We start from the raw sequence: 16,494 nt of genomic DNA, 5'->3' as shown, positions 1-16,494 counted from the left end.
ATCTCTGCCTGTCCTTGGGGCTGTGGGCTTATTTCCACCTCTGGAATGTGAGATTCACCTGCCGTCTGGACTCAGCGCAGCGGGTGTGGCCGGCAGAGCCTGCGGCTTGTTAAGCCCAGGGACTGTCGCCACACCCCCGGCTGCCCAGGGGCTGAAGGAAGGCGCGTGGCCCAGCCGCCCCGCGGAGGGCAGGCTCCACCTGGATCCCAGCAGGAGGGGAGACCAGAGGCAGGACGGAGCCGGCCTGGCGGAGAGCTGGGGGTGGGGTGGCAGAAGCAGAGGAAACGGAACACAGGGTCCAGGGGCAGCGAGGGGCCGAGAGCATCCGCACCCGGGCTGATCCAGCGAGTGGGCTGCATGCGCTCAGACGTGTCCCCACTTGTCCTTCGCTCTGCTCGGGCGCAGGTTCCCTTGACAACTGGTTCCTGCCAAGTCCAGCCAGTGAGAGCCAGGCACGAAGTGATACACCTCTGCTGTCGCTCAGAGGCTCCTGACGCTGCCTGTGTCACCTCCGTGGTCCCTGCTCCTGCTGTACCCCCCCTCCGCCGCCGACCTCAGCTCATGGGACAGGCCTGTTGTGTTTCCAGCTCTGCCAGTGGCCCCAGCTCTGCTCACATCTCCCCTTCCCATTGTCCTTCCCACCCTACGAGGGCAGAGGCTCTTGCTGCGGCTGTCCTCTGGGGACCCTCACCATCATCTCCTTTTTCAGGGTTTCCCACACTTCTACACCTACTTCCTATGTTCAGTCCCCTCTGCTGAATCTTTCCAGAGGCGTGGACCCTCCTGCCAGAGCGACTAAGGTGGTGAGGCAGAGGTGCGGGCGGGGCTGATCACTCGGGGGCCTTGGAGACCCTGGGAGGGAATGTGGATTTCATTCTAGGTGCAGGGGTGCCCAGGAGGCGGGTAAGCTGGGAGCCATGTGTGCTGAGTGGCGACTCGGCTGAAATGGGGAGCGGTGAGGGGGTCCAGGGGCTGGAGGAGGTTAAGGCAGAGGCTCGGAAACTGGGGAGAAAGAGGGATGCATAGCTACATGTCAGCTGAGGAACCCACAGGACTGGGTGAGGGTGGGCTCTGAGGGGAGAGGGAGGACCCAGCGTGACTCAGGTCTGGGCCCCCCTCCCCGTCCCCCACCCATCACCTCACCACGGCCTCTGTGTCCATCACAGCCTGGTCAGTCTCAGAACTAGCATCCTTATTTCCTCACTCATGTGTTTATCTGTTTATGCCTTTGTTCACTATCTGCTTTCCCCACCGCAGTGCAAGCCCCAGGCTTGGCACACAGTGGGTGCTTAATACGTGCTTGATGCAGAGGGGGGCCCAGGCCTTCTGGGGTCAGCACTGCTTTGCCAGCTGTGCAGCGCTGGGCGCTCACGTTTCCTCATCGTGATGACCAGGATGGCCGCAGGCTGCTCTGCGGGGTCAGTGCCCGCATGCAGCAGGTGCCCAGTAAAGGCAGCTCCGCTCTTCGCCTCTTGACCATCCACCCTTCTGTGAATGCCCCACTACCCCAGACAGGCATTCTGATCTTGGTTCATCTCTGGAGCATCTGGAGTTTGCCAGTCCTCTGTTAGATGCTGGGGACCCCGACACGAGCAAGACAGACAACTCCCGTCTCGGCGGACCTCACCACTTAGAGCGCACGCTGCTTCCAGGCCGGGAGACCCTCTCCCGTCCTCTCCGTCCACTTCCTGCCGTGTGTCGGGGCCTGCGTGAAGCCCACACCCCCGCCCATCCAACCTCACAAGGCACAGGCTGTCTGCAGGTTACAGTGGAGCCGTGTTTAACACAGGATGCAAGTTCACTTAATACACTGACTAACCGATGGGCTGAACGCGTGTTAAAGTTATAAAGCTCTTATATAAAAAGAGAGGGAAGTAAACCCTTCAGGCAATCAGGGTCTCTCAGATTGTCCCCCCACCAACACACACACCATTCTGCTCTGTAGATTTGACAGCTGTTTTAAACCAGAAAGGTCTGAAGACCCCGACTTCTGCAGGCAAGTTCCTCCTGGTCCCTCCTTTGGTCTGCCTCAGTGCTATTCAGACCACTGTACAGAAGGATGATATATGAGGTTACCTGCACAGACTGTGGATACTCCAGTTTATGGGGGATCTTAGGGGTTTTCAAGGGTCCTTTTGATCACCTCTAATTTTTACCTTATGGCCTCACTTTATAATTCAAGTGCCATGGAAAATATGATCTTCCAATCTAGTTTGCCTTATGTTCTGTATAACCATTTCAAGACGGGCTGGCCAGGATGTTAGCAAGGGAGGGGCCATATCTCATTTTTTAAGTGTTCTCTATCGTGCCTGGCTTGAGGCTGGCTTTGGTTGGGTTTGGTAAAAGTTGTGATGAAGAGTTGGTTGATTGGTGGGGTTAGTTGACGGTGAGATTGGTTGATGGTTGAATTGGTTGATAATAGGGTTGGTTGATGGTGGGGTTGACTGATGGTGGGGTTGGAAGGCATATGGTACAGGGTTGGGTAGGTGCGGGTCTGAGGCTAGGGCTGGACTCCCATTTATCAGAAGCTCTAGGCCGAGTGTGTGTGCAGAAAACAGGAAAAGATTTCAGCTAGTCTGGCTGGCCAGGTACAGCCCTCACGCCTGGAAGCTTCTACATTGTGCAGTGAACTCTCACGTGAGCCTACTGGAAGCTCCCTAGCTCTGTGAGTGGAGGAGGTAAAGATTTATTACCTCTCTAAGAGGTATGCAAACAGTGATGTAGATTAAATACATCTTTTATGGTGAATCAGTGCGGGCGGGAGTCAGGGGAGTAGACTTGAGGGCTCTTTCTACCCTAAAACCTTCAGCAAATACCTGTGGAAAACCATCATTCTCAGTAGTACCCTGCTGTTCTCAGAGCTGTGGTTGATGAGACAGTGGAAGTTTCAGGAACGTGATCTCTCTCCTTGAAGACCTCACCATCTCTCTGGGAGTAAGAAGACTCTCCCGTGAAACGTGACAGTAGTACCAGAGTGGGACGCATCCCACTGGGGGGATGTGAGATGTTTGGGCAGTACAGCGATGAACAGGGGTGGGAAGGGGTGCGACATCGGGGTGCGAGGACTCGTGCGGAGAACTTGGGCTCAGGGCCAGCCTAGGAACGGGACGTCCCAGTGGCAATGGGGTGAAGGTGTCACGGGGGCCAGGCTAGCTCTTGGATGCTGACGTGTTGCTTTCCTTCATTTGCTGTCATTTCCATTGGTAATTTAAGTTAATTTCAATTAGGTGAGTGCTGCAGAGGTGGACCTTAGTTTCCAAGAACAGTTGGTGGTCTGTGATGCCATAAACTCTGGTAACTGATACTTCCCTCTACCTCTAGGCAGAGATCATTGTGATGGTGGGACAGGACTTTCCAACTGTCTTGCGAGACAGCAAAGAAAGGTGACATAGTTGGTATAATGCTAGTGATTCCTCACCTGGTTTTTTGTTTTTTTTTTTTTTAAAGAGTAGTCAGATACTATTTTTTTTTAAATTTTATTTATTTATTTTATTTATGGCTGTGTTGGGTCTTCGCTCCTGTGCGAGGGCCCTCTCTAGTTGTGGCAAGCGGGGGCCACTCTTCATCGCGGTGCACAGGCCTCTCACTATCGTGGCCTCTCTTGTTGCGGAGCACAGGCTCCAGACGCGCAGGCTCAGTAGTTGTGGCTCACGGGCCCAGCTGCTCCGCGGCATGTGGGATCTTCCCAGACCAGGGCTCGAACCCGTGTCCCCCGCATTGGCAGACAGACTCTCAACCACTGCGCCACCAGGGAAGCCCCCCTCACCTGGTTTTAGTTCTCCGTTTCTGAAAAGTATCGCTTGAAGTAATGGCACTTCCAAAGAGGTACTCTCTTCCCCTCCCCCAAAGAGTTTGAGAAATGCCAAGTTTAACATAGCTCTCTCCATCTATATATTTACCCGAAGGAGTCTCAGAAGCCTTAAGTTGCTTGTAGTCACCAAAAGTCTTTAAAGGCAGATAGAGAGTGCAGCTTTTCCGAAACTTATCTAAAACCAGAAACATCGTTTCACAGAAGACCAGTGACAGCATCGCTCAGGAATTAGTGTTAAGCAATACAGTGCAGGAAAGTGGCTCTAGGAATGTATTTCCATTTGCCTTCCACAGATTTGTGATGGCTCAGAACACCGCTTGGCCTTTCTATCTGCAGATGGAGAACTTTAGGGTCCAGATCTTGGGATGTTGCCGAGAAGGCCGCTGCAGGAACGCACTGGTGGCCCCTCCTGTCTAGGAAGCTTGTTTTCCTGCATAGACAGGGGTTACTAATGAGGGCCCTCCCGCCCCCATGTCCAGGGCTGCTGGGTCCAGGCTTCTGCCTCCCCTGCCAGGGATTCAGCCAGGGACTGAAAGTGTTTCTTGACCCCTCATTAAGTTATCAGTTCTCGGAAACCGACCGGCTGGCTCCCAAATTGTTCCCTGTGACCCACTTACGTTTCCTGGTGGGGCCTCCTGGGCCCCTCGTCCTGGACAACAGCCCTTTTCCGTACCTCAGAGTTGCCTCCTTTTGTTCCCAATTAAGTCCCGGTGAACAGGGAAGAAGGCAGTTTAGCTGGAGGCCAAGGTCCCCAGGTGTCCTGGCCAAGGCTGGAGGGACCTTGATGTCTGGCGCTGGACACAAATGCAGAGCGAGCTCCAGGCTGGGTCTTTGACGCTGACGGAGGAGCAGGAAGCTCCCGGGATGCTGGTCTCCTAGGCCTGTGGCTTAGGGAGCACGGAGATTCTTGGATCCCAGGGTCAAATGTATGTAACCTCGAGAGGCCAGCTCCTGGAGTTCGGGGTTGTGCTGTTAGGTGAGCTGTCGTTTCTGTCCCCGTCCTTTGTGGCTTTGCATCCACTTGACTTACCGCCTACGTTTATGCTCTACTGGGCATCAGGGATACCAGCCAACTCTTACATTGCTCCGAGCACTTCACATATGAAAATTTATTCCTAGGTCGTCAGCTGGGACTTGCACCGGGGCCTATGGGTCAAGCTCTTATGGGAACCCTACATGCCGGGCGCAGAGGCACGGGGCAGGCGGGCCGCCTGCGTGGGGGGCAGTGGGGGAAGGGAGGGGATGCAGTAGCAGCGCAGGGGCGGGGCGGGTGGAGGGACCTGAGTGATGGGTGGAGCCATTTGGAGCGTCTGAAATGCGCAGAACCAAGGGCCAACACCAAAGGACTGGCCCTCTGGGTGGCAACACCAGGGCATCAGGGGGAGAGGCAGGCACTGGCGGTCACCACCAACCCCGGACGGTCCAGTGGCCGCCTCGTGCTCAGCTGTGCATTAGCCCTGGGACCCCTTCCAGCCTGAAGCCCCCCGATCAGGCTCGGGCCACATTAGCCACGGGGCCAGTCCCCCTCTAGGGCCTGGACCGGCGGCGGCTGACTGCCTCCGCTCTGCTTCCCGCGCAGCTCACGCGCGGACACCAGGTGGCGCTCTCGTCCGTCAGCTACATCGGCTGCTCGCTGTCCGTGCTCTGCCTGACCATCACGCTGGTCACCTTCGCCGTGCTGTCGTGAGTCATCTTCTGCTCTCCCCCGGGGCCCAGGGGGTTGGGCGGCTTTGTGCAAATGTCAGTGCCACCCCTGCCCACTTCGATTTCCCTTCCGGCACTTGCGCTCGGCAGGCGGCAAATGCCGGGCCCTATTTAGAGTCTGCACACGGTGTGTGACAGCTGGACGGCTGTTCCTCGATTACCTTTTGTTTTGAAATCTGGGGCGCAGGGAGGGGGCTCTGGGCGCTGGGAAAGAGCGAGGGGAGAGGAGGTGCCGTGGAATTGGAGGGCACCCGGCTTCAGCTAACCTGGAAGGCTCTGGAAAGGTCCTCAGCCCACAAGGCTTTCTGTCCTCTGGCCAGGGGAGAGCCAGAACTGAGGACCCCCCCAAATGATATCAAAACAGCCAGAGCTTTGTGGGGCTGGGCTGCAGGAGGCCCCCGGGGTGGGAACACTGGGGGGCCCCTGCCTCCCTGCCGGCTGAAGCCACATCTGGTCAGAGATTGAGGGCACCCCTGCAGCCCCCCCAAGAGGAGGCCGGCAGCTCAGTCCCTCCGTGGCCCTTTCTGAACCGGGACAGAAAAATAAGACGAGAGCCGTGAGTCTGGGCGGACAGCTGACTGGGGGCTGCTTGCACACTCCCCTCCGAGCTGCTGGGCCTCAGAGAAGGGCGTTTTCCCCACACCTGGCCGGGCCCGCTCTCCGGGGATGCTCGCGAGTTTATCTGCCCCTCTTCCTCCACCCCTGGGCTTCCTCCTGGGGGTTCCCAGGTTTGGCTGGTCGGGGGGGCTGCGAGAGCATCAGCAGGGGAGGCTGTCAGCTTCCCCGGCTCCCCCCGGCCCCACTCCCCGGCTCCCCCCATCCCCACTGCTGCCCACTGGGGACCCGGCGCCCTGGGGGGTGGGGGGCAGGGGTACACCTTGGACATGGGAGCTTCTGGAGGGATCCGAGCCGGGTGAGAGGAGACCGGCGCAGGTTTGGAGGGACCCCAGTGTTATGCTCAGGACGTTCCTCGTTCCTCAGCTATTTGCTCAGCAAGCCCACCCCACCCAGGCGTAGTCAGCTCTGAGGACGCAGCTGCGCCCAAGACAGATAAAAACACACCTGGCGGGGGGTGGGGGGGGCAGACAACGAGTGAGGATGCAAAGGCTGAAGACACATCTTCACAGCCGTCGGAGCCCTGAGAGCAGAGGAAGTGGGGCTCCTTCAGGCTCGGGAAGTTCTCTCTAAGGGGAGACCTGGGAAGGGACTTCACTGGAGAGGAACGGCTGGTGCAAAGGCCCTGAGGCTGGAGCGGGCTGGGGGTCTGTGAGCAGGGAAAGGGAAGAGCTGAGTCGGGCAAGGCTCAGGCCCTGCAGGGCCTGTGGAAGGAGCTGGGTCGTTTCCAAGAGTGATAGGGAGCCATCGAGGGTTCACAGCCGGGAGTGGCAGCATCTGGGCGGGCTTATCAGGCCCTCTTCGGTGGCCTCACCCCTGCCTCTCTGCCCCCAGCTCGGTCAGCACGATCCGGAACCAGCGCTACCACATCCACGCCAACTTGTCCTGTGCCATCCTGGTGGCCCAGGTCCTGTTGCTCATCAGCTTCCGCTTCGAGCCGGGCACGGTGAGTGTGCCCCCTCGGTCCTGCGGGGTCCACAGCGGGCCTCCCTCCCATCCCCTCCTCCCACGACTGTCACCAGGGCTGGCACCTTCTCCTGCTGGCTTCAGTTCAGAACTCAGACCACCGGATAGCCAGGCTATGTTTCCCCTGGGAGAGACAGGGACGATGACAGGACGCTGACAGGCCCCGCTCAGCCTCAGTCTCGGTAATGACGACACTTACGGCCCTGACTGCGTGCTGGGCGCCGTGCTGAGGGCTTACCTAGACCCACTCAGTTAATCCTCATAACAAGCCCACGAGGCGGTGCCGTCGTAACCCGCCTGCTACAGATGCCAGGTTGAGGCACGAGGGAGTTACAGCCACTTACCCAGGGTGGCCTGGTAAGCACTGACCAGGTCCTGACCTCGTGCGGTCTTGCTGCAGACACTGCCCTCTATCGCTGCTCTGACCATACACACAGCCGCATCCCCTCTGCCTGCCAAGGGCCAGCGGTCTCTGCAAAGGGACTGTGAAGACCCAGACCCACCTTGTCTCTGCCCTTTGTATCAGGCGGGGGGTTCTCCGGGGACCTAGGAAGTCTTAGATCTCACAGAAAGTGAAATGCTGAGACCAGATTGACCCAAGCTTGGGTGATGTGGGTCATAAACCTGGTTGAAGGGAAGAAGCAGAGATGTGCTTGCTCTGCACCAGGAAGGAAGGGGGACCAAGCAGTTTAAGTCAGTGGTCCTGGGGCGCGATCACGATTGGCTAATGGAAGATGAACTCTTTATCCCACGAAGTGAGGGTCAGCAGAGCGTCTTGTCCTCACTGCCCAGCAGGGTCCTCAGCCCACCTGCCTGTCCTGGGGCTGCTGCCTAAGGCGAGATCCGCCCTCCTCTGCTCACAGGTTTAGGGGTTCAGCCAAGCCTCTAAGAAGTTCCCGGCTGTGCCGTGGACAGATGAGGCCTGCACCAGCCTCATTCTCTCCTGCTGGGTGCTTTTCAAGCTCCACTGTGGATCATCACACGGGGTTTTCTTAAAACACAGCTTTGGGTTCAGCAGGCCCTGGAATTCCTATTTCCATCAGGTTTTCAGGTGATGGCTGAGGCTGCCTGTCTAAGCCACGCTGTGAGGGGTGAGCGCCCACTGTGGGATGGCAGCAGGGGGGGGAAGCGGTCCAGGCGTCCACCATCCAGATGGTGAGCCCAGGGACCGGGAGAACCTCCTGTGTGTCTAAAATCCCAGGCAGGGCTCTGAGTGATCCGTCCATTGGATCACCTCTGTGGCAGACAGGACAGGTGACTGTGGTGGCCAGTCTCTGTGTGGGGAGGGGCCGCTCCCCACATGAAACGGGCAGCTGGTCCTAGAAGACGCAGGGCCACCAGTGCTGGGACTACAAAAATAACAGATGTGTCCCATATTTGTATCTAACTTTAACAGAGCCTGATGACCAGAAGCACAGCATTTCAGTAACTTGTTCCTTTTATTTCTTCCCTGAGAATCAACTGATCAGGGGGCCTTGGGAGGACAGGACATGGAGCCCCCATAGAGATGGTTGTTCTTGGTTTCCATATTTGTTTCCTTCCCCAGGCTCCTGGTTCCCTGGCCCTCGTATCCGAGCTTAGGGATGGGTGGCGGTGGATTCACAGAGAGCATGGGTGGGGGGGATCTCTGACTGAGGCTCCGGGGTGAATCTGAGCCCACGTGGCTGGGCTTGGAGTTGTGGCCAAGACGCTAGGAGCGAGAGGGACCAGCAGACCGCTGCCGCCTTGAACAGGGGAGAGGCGCACGCAGTGGTGAGCAGGCCGCTGCCCTTGTCTGCTTGTCACCGGGAAGGCAGGTGGGGTGTCGGTGCCCCGGGCAGCCAGAAGGAGCAGACATTACAGGTGGTTCGTGCACCTCTGTTCAGTACACCTGCTGAGAGTAAAGTCCCGTGAAGCGGCCGTGTCACTCAGGCCTTTCGGCTCCAGGTAGGCAACCAACACCTTGAAACGGAGAACTGAAGATTCCTGAGTCGGGAGGTGGCAGCTACGTCACAGGCTGCGCTCTCTCTGCCCCTCAACTCCCTTCCCCTCACGCGCTCCCCTCCGGGCCGGGGTGGCTTCCGCAGCTCCGGGCTCCCGTCCTCGGGTCCGAAGGAAGGAGGGAAAGCTGCTCACCGGCGCCTCCGCCCACCCCGGAGCCCACGCCCGGCGACCCGGCCAGTCACGTGCCCACCCCTGAGCCAGTCCTGCTGCAGGGATGGGGATGTGTACGCTGATTGGCCGGACCGAGACCCTGCCCTCTCATGAACCAATCACTGTACCTGGGAGGGGGTGTGGTGCAGTGATTGGCTACTGCCTGAGTCACGTGCCCCACTCAGATCACTCAGCTGGGAAAGGCGAGACGTGACTCCCCAGGAAGAAAGTGAGGCCACGTGTTTAGAAGGCTCCCCCAGAAAATGGGTGCAGGGAGGTTGGGACAACAGCAGGCTTCCACCGCTCACACCCCGAGAGAGCTTATCCTCTGTGCCGTTGCTTTGATCCTAGACCCCGTGCCAGGTGCTGGCCATGCTCCTGCACTACTTCTTCCTGAGCGCCTTTGCGTGGATGCTGGTGGAAGGGCTGCATCTCTACAGCATGGTGATCAAGGTCTTTGGATCAGAGGACAGCAAGCACCGCTACTACTATGGGATCGGATGGGGTAGGTGGGATGGGATGGGGCAGGTGGGGCAGAGGTGGGTTGTGATTTCGTCTTCATGTGAAACACCTCTAAGAGGCCAGGTGCTCTTAGGGTTGAACTTCCCCACACTCTTTTTCAAAAAAGTCAGTTTCCATGGGGAGTGCTTTGGATTTCTCTGTTCTAATGGTCAGCTTCCCTCCTCCCTGGGAAAAATCCCAGAGGCACTTCTCTGGAGCCGGTGCGGGGACAGTGGCCTGCTTCTCTTGGATTGACACCCCGGCTTTAATGCAGGGCACCAGGCAGGGGAGGTGGCCTCTAATCTCACAGTGTATGGGTGCCCTGGGGCGAGGGCAGTCGGGGCCCTGTGTTCTCAGCCAGTCACGCCTGGGATGGACCCTGTACACTATGGGTTGTGGTTGGAGGGAGGAAAGGAATTCTGATCTCTCGGTCGCTCTTACCTGGAATAGAGTTTCTGCTCTTACCTGGAATAGAGTTTCTGCCCCATGGTGCTGGGGAGAATGAGAAATGCAGGCAGCCTGCCCCAGGGAGATATTGTGGCTCTGGACTGGGTCCCGGGGGAGGGAGCCTGTCTTGTTGGCCACAGCTGCCTGGAGTGGAGCAGGTTGTAGCCCAGGTGTCCCAGCGTGTCAGTTTTACCCAGACTTAGTAGGTTTTCTTGAATAAATTTTTCTTAATTTGCTGCATGCCCTTAAGAGAATTTATAGAGACTTTAAGTGGTTGTGTTTTTTTAAAGCTAACTTTCACTCGTTATGGTGGTCCTTCATCCTGGGAGTCACCTCCCCACTGACTTTGTTTAACTTCCTTCTTGCCCATCCTGAGGAGGAGCCCCGGAGCACAGGAGACCCTGCTTCCTGCCAGAGTAATTGACACCTGGCATTCTTGCATCTGCTGTAAAGCATTAATCCAGCATAAGGGACCTGCTACTTGTGTCTAGTTTTCTTGCGATAGATTTAATTTTCACGGTCCCCATGGTGCAGGGAGCAGACAGACATTTTATTTTGTGCTTTGAGCTGGCTAACGTCGTTTATCTGGGGGACGTAGTGGAGGTAAATTATGTGCCCCTCCTGGCTTTCCTGCGGAGCCCAGAGAGGCTCACGGGGGCAACGTGGAGAGAGGAGGCACAGCCGCCGCCTCCCGATGGGTGTGGCCTCGCAGGGAACTCCCGGTGGTCGCCAGCGATGTCCTGTGTCCCACCTGCGGGCAGGCTCGCTGTTCATGCCGCGCTCCTCCTCACCTGGATGCCTTTGCTCTGGCTGGGCTCTCAGCAGGAATGTCCTCTCCTCTCCATTTTCTTCTTGGTGAGCCCAAGTCAAGCATGACCTTCTCCTTCCATCCTGCCATGACTCCCTGACAGAGGAGGGTTGCTTCTGCCTCTGACTTCTGACTTCATTTAGTAAAAGGGTTTACAGGACAAGTGACCAACCGCCTGTAATGGCTAGTTTCTGTATGGAAACGGTCAAATGGTTTAGAGATATGTGCACGCACACACACGCACACACCCCGTAGCCACAGCAAGGACAGGTGAAATGAATTAAAAGTGTGGAGTTTGTCTCTGCAGTGACAGGAGTCAGGTGTGTTGGTTCAAGATGGAGGTGGGGGTCATAATCCAATCCAGCCCTGAAGGATCTCTTCTTTGGTCTGCACAGTGTTGGAGAAAAAAAATGAATGATTTGCCAATACTTAAAAGTGGAGAGATTTTGCATAAAATTATAGAGTTCTTTTGAAAGGTGAGGTGATCTGGGAACCCTGAGCTTCCATTCCTACTTGACAGCATTGGCTGCGACTGTACGGTTTCTGATGCCAGCGTCTTCCCTGTGGGTGTCCGAGTGTACAGCCTCTGTCAGGCGCTCCCTGCAAATGGAGCGCTGGGCTGGGTTCCAGCAGGGCTCTGTCTCCACATCAGCGTCCCCTTCACTGATTTCCTCAGGGCTCTGAATTGCGTCCTTCCTTCTGATGGGGTTCGACTTGGCTCTGGGCCTAAGTACGGACAGTCCGCAGGCAGCTGGCCTCTCTGTACCTGCAGTTATGAATTAAGAGGGAACTGGAGGCTGACCCAGGGCCCCGGGGGGTGACCCTGCAGGGAGGGTGCCCCAGAGAGAGGCCACTTCCCTGGAGATTTTCACCGTGCTCTTACCCTGACCTTCAAATGGTATCATTTTTTGAAACTCAAGGCCTGTGTTTTTGACTGAGTTGGGATTGGAGGTGTCAAATTAACAACATACCTGAAGTTTAGCTGCATGTCAGGTCCTGTGCTTGAACTTGAAAGGTGAGTGTAATGTAATCTTTGTCCTCAAGGAGTCCATGTGGGAACTGGGAGATCAGGTGAGTGATAAAACAGTTGAGCCTTTACACGTTGGTGCAGCAGACATGAATCTCTGACCACAAACAGCAGATGTGAATCTCTGACCACAAAGTCAGAAGTGAAAGAAACAATCATAAACTCAGTAGCGAAAGAAATGCAACTTGCTTTATTTTCCTCTGTTACGACTTCACTTCTTTTGTGAGTGCCCACTCATCAGAGGGTGAAAACGTCATCAGAGTTCATTCTGGACCCCGCCTTTCTCTGAAGTTGCGCTGGTGTCCCAGGGAGGTGACACAGTGCCAAGACCCCGGGACGTGCATCCGTCAGGGCAGGCTAGGTTATGCTGCCGTAACAAGCAGCCTCCAACTCACATGGGTTGACAACAGTCGCATTTATCTCCTGCTTACACTGCGTGTCGTCAGCGGCCGGTGGCAGTGGGAGGGGCTGTGCTCGGGGCAGTCCCTCAGGGGCCCGGGGTGATGGAGAAGGTGCTGCCTGGAGCCACTGCTGGATGCTGTGAGAGAGAAGACGAGCCGGGGGGATGTCACCCGGGAAATCAGATACTTAGCCGAAAGAGGCATGGGTCAATTCTGTTCACAACTCACTGCCCAGAAGGAGCCGACAGCTCAACAGCCCCAGGGTGCAGAAGTGCAAGCCTCCATGTGCCCAGAACGAGGCATCCAGAGTGTGGCACAGTGACTTCTACCGGAGGGCGGGCCACTTGTCTCCCAGCGTTGTCATCTCTCTGCCCCTCCTCTGTCGAGACACCCCACCCCTGTATTGGGTTTCATATCATCCATCCTCTCGGAGCTTTGCTCTGCGGGTCTGGGTTAACATTTCATAGCAATGCTCCTTATGGTCGCTTCTCACATCACCCCTCCCTCCTTCCCTGGATCTTAGGGGCCAGCAGCCAGGGAAGCACCAGTGTGGTCCCTCTGAAAGGTCACCACATTCCAAAGAGAGCACTTCTTGAGCTCCACAAAGTCAACGTCCATAGGACAGGACCAGAGGAACCCCAAACTGCGGAGGCAGGTCGCGTGTCTGCATGGGTTATGGGGGTGTGAATTTCAGATGCTAGCAGCAGTGGAAAAGGCATCGGAGTTGGTTCATAAGAGTGGAGATTATCATGCAGAGATGGGCTTCATACGTCAGCACATCCTTAATCACATCCATGGCCGCAGCGCGTGTGATCCTCACCACAGCCTGATGGCACGTGCTGTCATCTCCATTTCCAGAGTGAGAACGTGGCAGCCCAGAGAGGTTCAGCCGGGTCCCTGAGGCTGCACAGCTGGTCCAGGGGCCCTGGGACTAGAGCCCGGTGTCGTGTGGCTCCGAAGCCCAGGCTTTTCCCACTCGCTGACTTTTCCATCCTGTTCCCACGCTCCTCTTCCCGCCGCCTGTGAACCTATCCTTGTTAACAGCACCCTCACCCAGTGCCTGTGGCTCCTGCAGCGTGTTTCAGAGAAAGCAGAGGGTAGGGCCCACCTTCTTCTCAGACCCTTCCGGTCACTGCCCTGTGGCCTGTCTTCTGAGCGTCAGTGTTGCTTTGGGGATCGTAGGAGAAACGTGTCAGTTGTGAAGGCAGAAAAAGAATCTTCAACTCCTCCGTTTAACTTTGGGCGGCAAAGAGATGCCAGCCCCTGACTTGGGCCCCCGCCGTGGCCACGATCGGGGGAGGGAAATGTGGTGTTGACTCAAAGTGAAGTCAACCTCAACCCCTGAGTTTGAAAATCTGTCCTCCCAGGCACCCCGGGTTCTTACTGCACCTTCCAGAACACCCCCGGACGGGGCCCGGGGGACGCTGCAGGGTCCTGCGTGCACCTGCTGGGCTGTCCTATGGACCCAGATCTCCTGCAGTGCCCACTCCTCCCGCACCCCAAGGCTTGAGCTTCCTCAGGAAGATGGGGTGGGGGGGAATCTTGGTGCTCAGTGCCCCCAGGGCCCCTCACCATCTCAGGGCCCATGTGATCCTCCCAAGAGAGCCAGGCAGCGGGGTTCCCTGCAGCGCCTGAGGAAACCGAGGCCCTAAGTGAGTGGGTGGCAGGATGCGGGCCGGATCCTTGGCGTCCCGCTTGTCTCCTGTGACTCTGGGTCCATCAGGGCAGGAGGGCCGCAGCCAGAGGCTCCAACACCAAGAAAAAGGCTCTGGCTTCTACGAGGTCATGCACGCGGGTAGAAAACCCGAGCGTGACAGCGGGTCAGCAGTGAGAGGTGCGTCCCCTCCCGGCCCCTGGCCTGTCCACCTCTCCCCAGAGGCTGCTTGCTGGTCTCCTTTGAGGGCCCGGTGACTGTCTTGTCCAGATGTGCTGTGATGTAGTCAGACTATTTTGACATCCAGACAAAGTGTTTCAGAGACAGGACCACTCTCCAAAGACTCCTTTTCAAGGAGAATCATTTAACACTGCTCCTCAGAAGGGCCGGTGTGGAGCGGACCAAGCCACCAGAGGTCGCAGGAGGGCTGAGGCCTTGAGGCGCCCAGGCCTGGAGCCGGGAGCAGATCTCCCATGGGCGGGGCAGGCTCGGCCAGAGGGGCACAAGGAGCCGCCTGTCCTAATGTATCTTCCCCTGCCCCCTTTTATCCCAGCAATCTGCAAAGTGCAGGGTCCTGGTCAGGAGCCCTTCCTCCTGACCACCCTCAGGAGGGGAGGGTCAGTGGGTGGAAGGGGGACCCTTTGCTGTCTCTTCTTCCCCCTCCCTTCCCTGCAGGGGAGCAGAGGCAGGTGCTGTGCTCAGGGCGCCGATCAGACAGAGGCCCTGGGCATGCTGCTTCCCCAGCAGCCGGAAGGGCGTTGTTTTCAGATACAGAATCAGATTCATAACGGATCTGCCCTAAAATGCATGTGTGTGTGTGTGTGTGTGTGTGTGTGTGTGTGTTAGTTATCTCTTTGTTTAGACTCTAAATTCTTGGAGCCTAGGGGCTGTTCTGTGTCCTCAACACTTAGCACACATTTCTTTGTACACATCAGGTATAAAATGAATAAATGAATGAACGAGTCAGAGGAGACTGGAGGAAGCTAATAAAATATTCTGCTCTCATTTTCTGCAGGTTCTCCTCTTCTGATCTGTATCATTTCAATAGTCTTTGCCATGGACAGTTACGGAACAAGTAAGAAGTAAGTGAAGGGGTGATCCCTGTGTGGGCAGGACTCCCGTGGGGAGGGGCACGGTGAGGGTCCCCGTGGCTCGTTGTCTTGCTGTGTTCTTCTCGGGGGTGGGGGGGCATCTGTCCAAGGCTGGTATCCTCCAGCCCTGGCAGTAAAAAAGGCCTGATAGAGTGAGAAACACCCCCGGCGGTGCTCTGGGCTTCCTCCCACCTTGGAACTAGCATCGAGGGGGTCGGAGTGCCTCCTGCACTGAGTGGCCGGGACAGGTTTCTGATGGGAGCTCTTCATCCATGTGGTTGTCCTGGACGCAAAGTCTGGTCACCTGTGGAGCCCCGTTTTGTGCTGACCCTTTCTTGGGGTGGTCAGCAAGTGCCTAGTACATAAGAAGTCCCGTTAAGTTACAGCCGAGTGAATACGTGTGGTCTGATGTGCACCCGCAGGGGGCGTTCTCATCGCTGGGGCAGCAGCAGAGGTGACAGTGTATGTGCCGGACCTCGTGCGCCATTTTGAAACTGCAGCTGGTGGGTCCCTAGTTGGATCAGGAAGAGGCTGGGTTGGGACAGTGCGACCGGGTCAGGTGTTCACCTCCCAGAAATTTGAATTCCTTTCCTCCCAAAGAGAAAAGGGCTTTAGCTCACCTGTCTTTAGGGAGCTGCCCCTCTCCTCAGCCAAGCTGAAGAACCACTGAGTGACAATGCCATGGAGAGACTTTAAGAGGAGAGAGAGGGAGTTAAACACTCTTCCAGCTTCAGCCTGAGATAATTTCTCAGCTGAGTTGCTAAAGTGGGAGGAATCTGGCTTTTTCTACTTTAGGGCGACAATTTCCTGAAGATGAAGCACTTAAAGCGCTGAGTCCATATTGAAATAAGAATGATTAAACAACCATTGTTCTGGCCCATTCCTCGCAAGCCTGCGTGGTATCCGAAGTCAAGGCACTAATTAAAAGAAGAAACTTCTTCTCAGACACATCTCATTGGCATTTGTTCCGTGTCTTTCCATCTGGGAGCGTGCAGATGCTGGGCCGCCCACGGTGCGTCTCAGCTCCAGGGTCTGTTTCTGATGTAAGCCTCTCACCCACTCATGTGCCCGAGAGCGAGGCAGCCCCAGCAAAGGTCCGGAAGCTCACTGAGTGTCTGGGGAGGACAGGGGATCTGAAGATCCTCATCCACCTAACATTCTGCGCGAAAATGGTGGAAAGCACCAGCTTCCTCTTGCAGAACCCTCACCCTCCCAGGGAGCCTGGGTTGGAGCTGCCCCTTTGCAGAGGGACCACCAGACTCGACGTGTGTTTCCATATTAAGTGCCGCGTCCTCGGACAGGAGGCTATTTTCTCCAGGCTCTGGGTTCCAGACGG

The 16,494-nt window shown here is 56.7% G+C and overlaps 1 protein-coding gene across 1 annotated transcript in view; it reads left to right on the top strand.

The window, feature by feature from the left end:
* Window positions 1–16,494, top strand: part of ADGRD1 (adhesion G protein-coupled receptor D1) — a 150,277-nt gene that overhangs the window by 111,967 nt on the left and 21,816 nt on the right. The window contains exons 16-19 of the mRNA XM_059894801.1: window positions 5,391–5,494; window positions 6,965–7,076; window positions 9,581–9,734; window positions 15,083–15,149. Of these exons, the coding sequence (XP_059750784.1) occupies window positions 5,391–5,494; window positions 6,965–7,076; window positions 9,581–9,734; window positions 15,083–15,149 (437 nt within the window). The remainder of the gene's footprint in view (window positions 1–5,390; window positions 5,495–6,964; window positions 7,077–9,580; window positions 9,735–15,082; window positions 15,150–16,494) is intronic.

This window comes from Balaenoptera ricei, chromosome 14 (genome assembly GCF_028023285.1).
Source record: "Balaenoptera ricei isolate mBalRic1 chromosome 14, mBalRic1.hap2, whole genome shotgun sequence".
In the NCBI taxonomy this organism is placed as follows: domain Eukaryota; kingdom Metazoa; phylum Chordata; class Mammalia; order Artiodactyla; family Balaenopteridae; genus Balaenoptera; species Balaenoptera ricei.
The sequence above is the reverse complement of the archived record's forward strand: the minus strand, read 5'-3'. Positions and strand labels throughout refer to the sequence as shown.